This window comes from Panthera uncia, chromosome C2, assembly GCF_023721935.1.
Source record: "Panthera uncia isolate 11264 chromosome C2, Puncia_PCG_1.0, whole genome shotgun sequence".
NCBI lineage: Eukaryota > Metazoa > Chordata > Mammalia > Carnivora > Felidae > Panthera > Panthera uncia.
In genome coordinates, this window is record NC_064810.1 from 3,793,251 (window position 1) to 3,802,727 (window position 9,477).

Genomic DNA, 9,477 nt, shown 5'->3' on the forward strand with positions numbered 1-9,477 from the left:
GAAGCCTGAGGACAAGCCCCGGAGACCACTGACTGTGTCCTTCTCCGGACCCGGGGCTCGTGGACGCACACAGTCGCTGTGGGCATGTGGTCGGGCTGAGGCCCCTTTGGAAAAGTCCTCTGTGCTTGCTTTGGCTTCTTTCAGTGACTCGGTTGTCGAGGTCTGTCTGACATCTAGTTGTTTCTACTGCCGCATCAGCATCGAGCACGGGTGCGGCCGGGGGTGTGGGGCGGGTGGAGGCTCCCCGAGAGCGTACCCCACACCAGCCAGGGGTTTCAGGCACCTGGTGGCCCCCTCTGCTTCCGAGGGCTCTGTCCTCGGAGGGGGCCTTCACCCCGTTAGCAGTGGGGAGCGCCCACAGGAAAAGCCCAGGAGAGGGAGAGAGAGGTTCCTACAGCAAGGAGGCAGTGGTTGCGTCAGAAAAGATGCAAGCAAGACCCTTTTCTCCTCGTGTGGTTACTTGGAGCCTCGGAACGTTTGAGTCTCTCCCCCCCGTTCCCATCCACCAGTATCTGTGCTGTTACAGGTGCGGGTGCAGCTTATAGGACTGACTGACGTTACCGGACACGCTTGTAACAGAGGCGGGGAGGAACTCAGGTGTCCTGGTGCCCACCCAGGACGTACGCGTTCCCCTTTCCCACTGGGCCACACGCAGATTTCCGGTGTCCGGATGACCCCGGGACCAGGTGTAGAGCCTACGTGTCACCCAGAGCAGGTGGAGTGCTCAGGTGTCCCAGTGATGTCTGGGCCAGGGGTAGATCTCAGGTGCCCGGGTGATATTCGGTCAAGGACGAGAGCTCCATCATCCCGATGCCACCTGGACCGGGAATACAACTCCTATGTCGTTATGGCCCCTTGGAAACCGATTAGAACTTGGGTGTCCAGCCGCTGCTCCTGGACCTTGAGTAGGCCCGGCGTGGCCCAGTTCCCATCTGGCCGTGCGTGGCTCTCAGGCCCCCGGTGACTCCCAGAAGCAGGTTGTGTGCGGAGCCCGATCTGGCCTCCGGTGCAGCACTTCGGGATTGGCTGCCCAGCACACTCCCGCCACCCCACACGCACACGCACACGCACACACACGCACCCGCACACGCTGACGTGCAGACGGCCGGATAACCAGTTCCTTTCCCGGCCCCTTGGCGGCCGTGCCCACCCTCAGGTGTTCCAGAAGGACGGGCACCCCGTGTGCTTCGACACGTCCAGCGAGGACGACTGTAACTGGATGATGCTGGTGCGGCCGGCGGCGGGGCCCGAGCACCAGAACCTGACCGCCTACCAGCACGGCGACGACGTCTACTTCACCACCTCCAGGGACATCCCCCCCGGCGCTGAGCTGCGCGTGTGGTACGCGGCCTTTTACGCCAAGAAGATGGACAAGCCCATGCTGAAGCAGGCCTGCTCCGGCGCCCACGGTACATGCCCCCCCCCCCCCCGCCCCCCCGTCCCGCGTCTGCCTCCCGCCAGGCCTCGCTGTCGGGACCCGGGCCCCTGGCTGCCCACAGGCGCCTTGTGGTCGAGGGGGAGCCATGCGGGCAGGGTGTGGGGAACACAGGGGGCTGCTCTTGACCCCACGTGGTTCAGGCTCCTGTTCTGCTTGTCAGATGTCTGGGCCCGCCCCTCAGCCGGACACCGGCGGGTGGAACGTTCTCCCTGGGAGATCTGGGCGCTAGGGCACGACGGGCGGAGATCATCCCCACCGTCCTGCTAGCTGGGGCGACTGTCTCTGTTTGGGGCAGCGGAACGGAGCACAGAGAGGTTAGGGAACCTGCCTTGAGCCGCACTGTGGGAGGTGGAGTCAGGATTCAGACCCGGATCTGGCTCCGGGGCCGGTGCCGGCCTCCTCGCGGCGGCCTCCTCCTTGGGGCGTGTGCTCACGTGCGTGTGTCCGTGTGCGAGCGCGCGCCCGCGTGTTCCAGGAAGGACCTAGCGAAGGTCGCGTGTGTGATTTGCCCAAATCCGGCGGCCCGTGGAACTTCCGTCCGTCCTGCCCAGTAGTGAGTCCTCGCGGTGCAGCCTGAGACCACGCGAGGTCACTGCCAGTGAGGCACGTTTGGCCTATGAGCTCAGAGGATCATAGCCTCACCTGAGCCACCAAGGGCGGACGCACCTGTTGTTGCCATGGTTACTTGCTGGGGGGGGAGAAACAACCCTCTTTGCTTCTGACCCCCCACAGCACAGGATTCTGGCAAAATGGTTTCCTGATCACGAGCCCGTCGTGACACGAAGCAGCTCTGTAGAGTGAGGGTCTTCACATATGTGAGGTTCTGGTCTGTGCCGTGGGGGTGGGGGTCCCCCCCCCCCCCCCCCCCTGCCCTGGTGGAGCCCTTCTGGCCGTCCCTGTGCCAGCAGCCTGTGAGGAGATGAGTCCGGGCGACTGCCCACACCAGGCACCGCAGACCGTAAGCAGCAGAAATGGGTCGCCTCTCAGCCCTGGAGCCTGAAGTCCAGGAGCAGGTGTTGGCAAGACTGGATCCTTCTAGAGGCTTCTCCCAGCTTCTGGTGCTGCTAGCAGCCCTTGGCGTTCCTCGGCTCGTCGATAAATCACCCTGGTCCCTGCCTGTGTCCTCACATGGACCTCTCTCCCCCGTGTCTCTGTGTTCTCTCTTAGAGGGACACCGGTCACTGGACTTAGGGTCTGCCCTGCTCCAGGGTGACCTCATCTGCCCTTAGTTGCACCTGCAGAGACCCTATCCAAAGCCTGCAGGAGCATGTGAATTTCGGAGGGCCACCCTTCCACCCACCAGGGGCTGGGGGTGGTGGAGTGGGAGCCACTGAGGATGTCCTCGGGGAAAGTCTGTGGGGGCCACTCGGCCAGATGGCCTGCACTCTGGCTCCATTGGCAGTAAAAGGCTTGCTGCCTTCACAGAGATATTTACGGGGTGTTATGTCGATAGTGAAGGGGGCAGGAGGAACTTGGAGACACCCACAGCTTTTCACCCAGCTGCTCCTAAGCCGTCCGCTAGGATTTGCTGGAACCGGGTGCCTGGCCTGGCCCCAGGGAGGACTGAGGTGCCCGGCCGGGCTGGGCTTTGCTTCCGGGCACGGCGTGGCCGGGCCCATCGGCGCTGTGCAAGGTGGCCGGGGTCTTCCCGGTCTGGTTTTCTCGTGTTCAGGTTTCCTTACGGCCTTGTGCCCCTGGGCCAGCCAAGCCCGCACATCGGGGTTTGTTTTACCAGAGGCTGACCTTGTCAGTCCTGTCCTGCCTGATGTCTCACCGCTCACGACTCTCCAGGTCAAAGTCAGAGCAAGGTGGCTGCCCTCCTGCCGGAGTTGCAGGGCCGTTTGCTTTTCCCCGCTGGAGAAGCCTCTCATCTGGAGCTGACATTGCGAAGGTGCAGTTGAATGAAATGAGCCCAGCCAGACAGCTCCCTCCTCGTTTTGTCCCGGCCGCCCTCCCTGGGGAGTCCTGAGTTGACTGTGGTCGTCCTCCGTGCGTTCCTTCTGAGAGCCCGGGACACGACTGTAACCATGTCAGCACCAGCTGGCGGGCACGGTCCCCCTAAAGGAGTATTTGATTCGGGCAAGCAGATAACCAACTCAGGCACTCAGAAATTCCAGAGATACCTTTGATGGTTTTTCAGTCTTTGTTTTGGGAGGAATGACAAGCAGGTATTTCCTAGAAATGTCCTGAAAGTTCTTGACCGCTGTTAAGGGGTTGGTTAGTTGGCGTCCTTATTTCTTACACCTGTTGGACGACGACTTCGCTCAGGCAGTGCCGGGAGCTCCCCAGAGGACGCGTAACGTCTGCTGTTGTGCGTGGTGCCTGTGGTCGGTCGGTGACAGCGCCACCACTCAGGCCTCCCACCAGCCCCTTCCCCAGGAACCCCTTCTGGCACAACGGAGCCTCTAGAACCCTGCTCTGGGGCTGCACGCCTTGAGTGCCTGGGACCCCGGGCGGTCTCGGGTGTGAGTTCTGGACGCCTCACCTGGTTGAAGCCATATGTTGGGACCCCACCACTGCCCGATTCTTAGACTCTAGTGTGGGTGCCGAGACCTGGGGAGAGGGGCCTGGAACGTACAGGAAGCTGGGCCTCTGCGTGATTCTGATTGGCCAGGTCCGACAGGTAGGGAGAGGGCTTAACCTCTCCTCCCACCACAGAGGCTTCTGGTCTGCACACCCTTGAGACCGCTGCAGTGCAGGGGAGGGAAGGGGCCTTTTGTGGCCATCACTGTACCTTGGGGCCAGTGGCAGTGGGGCCACGCAAAGTGAATGGGCCTGAGGGACCATGGTGTGTTCTAGAAGAATCGTGCTGGGGGCCAGGGCACGAGGAGCTGTCTGCCCAGAAGTTATTCAGAATCTTTCTCCGTGAGCATCAGAACTGCTAAGACTCACCAGTTTCATTCTATCTCTTTCAGATTTGCTTCAAAATGTATCTGTTGTAGAAGTCAGCCAATTTTGTAGACGGCACAGCCGTGGTCCAAACACAGCAAAGTCAGAGGAGCAGACACACTCTTTTTAAAAAACAAACAAACCAACTTTTACTATTTTTTCTTCCTGGTAGTAAATTTTCTTTCCTCATTTTTTCTTTTCTTTTCTTTTTTTTTAATGTTTATTTATTTTTGAGACAGAGAGAGACAGAGCATGAGCAGGGGAGGGGCAGAGAGAGAGGGAGGCACAGAATCCACAGCAGGCTCCAGGCTCCGAGCCGTCAGCACAGAGCCCGACGTGGGGCTCGAACTCACGAACCCTGAGATCGTGACCTGAGCCGAAGTCGGACGCTCCACTGACTGAGCCACCCAGGTGGCCCCTTTTCTCATTTTTTCTTGAGCTCGCAGTACGGTTGATTTCTGTGCACCAACTGGGCCTGGGGACCGTTGACGGAGGCCCGGGAAGCATGTGGGTGTAAATGGGTGGGCTCGAGGGGCTCAGGTCGGCTCTCGTCACCGGATGTTGTCAGCAGATTTTTCAAAACTGCTCTTGTAATGAACAAGGTCGAGTATAAACACACTTAATCGCATTTGGGGAACTTTCAAGTCCCCATTTTAATGACCCTGGCATTTTTGCTGGCATCTTACGGTACGTGAGAAAAATGAGCACGGCTCACGTATGGTTTACCTACATTCAAACAGCAGTTTTCGGTGCGCAGCTCAGAGTTTCGACAGAGGCGTGCAGTTGTGTAAGCCGTGCCACCGTTGAGATAGAGAGCATCCTTATCGCCCCTGCAGCTCTGCGCTGGGGCCCCGGCCACCAGCAGGATGCCCCTGCCCCTGCCCCTGCCCCGTCCGTGTCTTCTGCTCCTCAGAAAGGCCCTGCGTTCTCACGCAGGCAAGGTCCTGCTGTGCGTGGCGTTCTGTCGCTTGCTTTCGTTTCCCTGTGGGCTTGTAACTCATCAGGACTTCTTCTTCTTCTCCTTTTAAATGTTTGTTCATTTTGGGGAGGACGCAAGTAGGGGAGGGGCAGAGGGGGGGATGGAGGATCCAAAGTGGGCTCCGCGCCCACAGGCTTGTGGCAGAGTCCCCAACGCGGGCATTGAACTCATGAACCGCGAATGAGATCAGGACCTGAGCTGAAGCTGGACGCTCAACAAACTGAGCCACCCAGGAGCCCCCGTCTTCTCTTTTTAATGTTTATTTTGAGAGAGAGAGAGAGTGGCAGAGGGGCAGAAAGAGGGAGAGAGAGGATCCGAAGCAGGCTCTGCGCTGACAGCAGTGAGCCTGACACGGGCTCGAACTCATGAACCACGAGATCATGACCTGAGCCAAAGTCAGACGCCTAACTGACTGAGCCACCAAGACACCCCTTGTCTTTTTTTAAAAATGTTTATTTATTTTGAGAGAGAGAGAGTGCAGGAGAGGGACCGAGAGAGAGACAGAAAGAGAGAGAGAGAGAGTGCAGGGGAGGGACCGAGAGAGAGAGACAGAGAGAGAGAGAGAGAGAGAGAGAGAGAGAGAGAGAGAATCCCACGCAAGCTCTATGCCCAGCACAGAGCTGGACGCAGGGCTTGAACCCATGAACCGAGAGAGCATGACCTGAGCCGAGATCGAGAGTGGGACACCTAACGGGCCAAGGCCCCAGGCGCCCCCCGCCCAGCCCCTCTCAAGCGTTTTCTCTATCGCTCGTCTGTGGCATATTCGTGGTATTTGTGGCCGTGAGGTGTCGCTGTCGCCTCAATGTTTCTTTTTTGTTGGATATTTAAGTGATGGGCAATCAAGAGCTGCCTTCTGATTGTTGGCTGATTTTTGTTCTTAAAAATTGTGATCTTTTAGGGAGAGTTTTTGGAAATCGAGTTCTTCCCCAGACGAGGGACAGCGGCCGTGACTCGTTCTCCTAGTTAGTCCTGTTGACTATCAGCCAGGCATGTTCTCGTGTCAGGTTCATTTGAATCCCCATCACGGGGGTGGGGACCGTCCCACTGGGGATGGCGGCTCACTGGGGCCAGAAGAAAGGGCCTCGACTCCGGGTGCCCTTCCAGCTGACCCCTTGGCGTCCCTTCCTGAAGCCACCACATACCCCTGTCTCCTTCGCCTCCGTAGAGCCGCGTGTGTTTGGGAGGGTGAGCAAGGAGCGGGAATTCAGCCCTGGCGCCCGTTCATTCGCGGTCTCGTCCTGCCCGTCTTCACTCGGGGGACTCGCAGGAGGGAGAACAGAGGGGGCTGGCTGGCCCATCCCCACCCTGCTGCCCCAGCGTCCGCCCTGGGGAGCTCGGGCCGTTTCAGCGTAACATTTTCCCTCCTTGTTACTTTAGGAGGACGCGCAGAATACACACCAGCGGTTGTAGCAGTGGCCTGCTGCGGTCTTTCGCTTTCGTTCTTCTTTGCAAGCTTGTTGCACGTTTTTGCTACGGAGAGAGGCGTGCGTTGTCCTGGGGCCGAATGCACGTGCAATGGCAGCTCTGGGTGATTTTTCCCAAGAACCCAGGAGTTTGCTGCACACGTGGCCCTTGGGGTGACGCGATAGGTCGTGCGGTGCAGTGGCCGAGTGGCGCTGGTGGCGAGGGCTCGTGGCCCCAGACCAGCCCTGGAGGCTGCCCGATGGCACCACGAACGGAGGCTCGCTTAGAGCATCCCCTTCTTTGAGGTCCCACGGGAGCGTCAGTAATGTTTTTAAAAGGAGGCCACAGTTCCCCTCTTCACAGGCAGGGCCTCCCCTGTGCCGTGAACCGTCCCCAGATGTGTTTGGCGTGTGAGGAAGAGGGACCACGGGGGCTGCTCGGTGGCCACCTGCCCTGGGTAGCAGCCGTTGAAATTCTAGTGCAAAGTAAACAAAACTAAACACTCGAATCCACGGGGGCAGCAGCCACACACGGCTGGCACCCCAGACACGCCGTGTTTTCAGAGCCCTGGTGTCATCACAGAAAGTTGTGTTGGCCGACCTCCAGCGGGAGGTGCGGCCACACGGGCCGGGGCCACAGTGACGGCCTGTTTTGGGCTCTGCCGTCTCTCGTGGGAGCCAGAAAGAGGTTGAGGAGTTCCGTTTAATCTGCAGGGTGCGTTTTTTTTTTTTTTCCCCTCGGTCTTGTAAGGGATGCGTGTGCTCCCACCGGTCTGGCTTCTCGGAGGAGGTCCCGCGTCTGTGACCCATGACGGATCCCTCGTCGGGCCGCTCCGGCCCCCCCTCTCTGTGCTCGGTTTCCTCCCCCGTGAAATGGGCACACCCGTGGGGACCGAAGGCGTCCACGCACGCAGGGCTCCGGGAATGGCAGCTGGAACGCCGAACGCGCCGAGCCGTGGTGGATGGGGGGTGTGCGGACAGGCCCGTCCCCTGCGGCCCTGGGCCCTGGGGGCGCGAGCTGCTGTGGGTCACCCTTGCCCCTGCTCTCTCGAAGCTGCAGGCAGCCCCGGAGGCGGCGCCACGGTGGAGCGGGAGCCCAGCCAGTGGGCGTGCAAGGTGTGTTCTACCACCTTCCTGGAGCTGCAGCTCCTGAACGGTAAGCCCGGCGCGCGCGCCCCGGGGTGGGCGACCACTGTGCTGGCACGTCCACGCCGTCCCTGTGGACAGGTGGCGACGCGCGGCCGGCCGGATGTGAGCGGCCGCGTGGACCCCAGCCGCGTCCCCAGAGCCACACGCGTCAGCCCCCCGGGCCCTCCTCGCGGGGCCTCCTCCGCACCTGCTGTGACACGTAGCCTCGACCTCCCCGCTGCGTGCCCGGGGTCACTTGGGGCCTCTGTGTCATCCAGGCTTTCCAAGTGTCCCCAGCCAGGTGGGCTCATGGCCGCCTAGTTCCGCCGTGTGGCCCAGGTGCCAGGCCCTTCCTGCGGCACGCGTCACATTACTTTAGCTGTGTTTGCTTGTTAATTCTCTTTCCCTCCCACGACCCAGCTCCTTGGGGGCACTCCCCCAGCACAAGTGGCCCTAAATACGGCACAGGGAAGTGCCGACCGCTTTGCGCCGAAGGCCTGTGCTGAGCCCGTTGAGATCACAGCGGGGGGAGTCGCCCCTGGCCCAGCCGTGGGCCCAGGCACCCTCGGCCCCTGGACCGTCCGTCCCCTTGTGCCTGGTGGGCCGCCCCTCCCCGGCCCTGCTGCTGCCCCGCCGTCCGGCCGGCCTGAGCCGTGCTTACCTCCGTGGTTAGACCCTGTCTGTTCTTGAGCTCCGTGGCCACCCCTGCCTGCCTGTTCCCTGTGGTTTCGTCGTTCTCTCTTCTTGGGAGGCCTCGGGGGGCTTTCCTCAGTTGAGAGGAGAGCAAAAGGGTTTTTAAAGACCATTCAGTTTGTCACGCGCAGAATTATTTCTCTTCAGAGGCCGCGTTTTTATGTAAATGCATTACAAATTCACCATATAAGTTAAAGAACGTGAGTGAGTGTAAAGAGGAAAGGGAACAGGTCTGCCTGGAATGTCACCGTCCAGAGGCAGCCACGTTACCATGTCGGTGCACCCTTGCACAGCATTGCTTGCACGGGCGTGTGTTCGCATGCCTGTGTGTTCATAAAGCTGTGTGCGTGGGCGCGTGCTGAACTGGCCCTCTTTTTACCACCTAATTTGCTTTTTAAATAGTAGTCCTGTTTGGCGCAGTGAAAATGCTTTTATTTGCAAGAGCAGTGGAAATAGTTACTTTGCCTATAAGAGGACACACGTTCAGCAAATGAAGTTAAAAACAGACAGACAGAACGGGGGGCGGGGGGGAGGAAGTGGGCACGCCGCCGGCTGCCTCAGCGTCCACGTGCATGTGCTCCCCTCTCCCGCAGAGCATCTGCTGGGTCACCTGGAACAAGCCAAAAGCCTTCCCCCGGCCGGCCAGCACGAAGCCGCTCCCGAGAAGGAAGCAGACGTGCCCCGGGGGGAGCCTCCTGCAGTGCCCAAGAGTGTCAGTGCCACCAAAGAGCAGAAGAAAAAGCCTCGAAGAGGGAGAAAACCCAAAGCATCAAAACCTGAGCAGCCACTAGACATTATAGAAGGCAAGGAGCCAGCAGGTGAGGGCTGGGCCTAGGAAGGGGAGCCAGCAGGCGGGGGTGGCCCTGGGAGGGGGAGCCAGCAGGCGGGGGTGGCCCTGGGAGGGGGAGCCAGCAGGCGGGGGTGGCCCTGGGAGGGGGAGCCAGCAG

General features: G+C 60.2%; 1 protein-coding gene across 2 annotated transcripts in view; it reads left to right on the forward strand.

Annotated features, from left to right (window-relative positions):
- PRDM15 (PR/SET domain 15) overlaps nucleotides 1–9,477 on the forward strand; it is a 66,429-nt gene that overhangs the window by 24,300 nt on the left and 32,652 nt on the right. The window contains exons 5-7 of one of the 2 annotated variants that reach the window (XM_049627797.1): nucleotides 1,157–1,409; nucleotides 7,764–7,865; nucleotides 9,124–9,348. In XM_049627797.1, the coding sequence (XP_049483754.1) occupies nucleotides 1,157–1,409; nucleotides 7,764–7,865; nucleotides 9,124–9,348 (580 nt within the window). The remainder of the gene's footprint in view (nucleotides 1–1,156; nucleotides 1,410–7,763; nucleotides 7,866–9,123; nucleotides 9,349–9,477) is intronic. The other variant, XM_049627798.1, reaches the window with a different exon arrangement.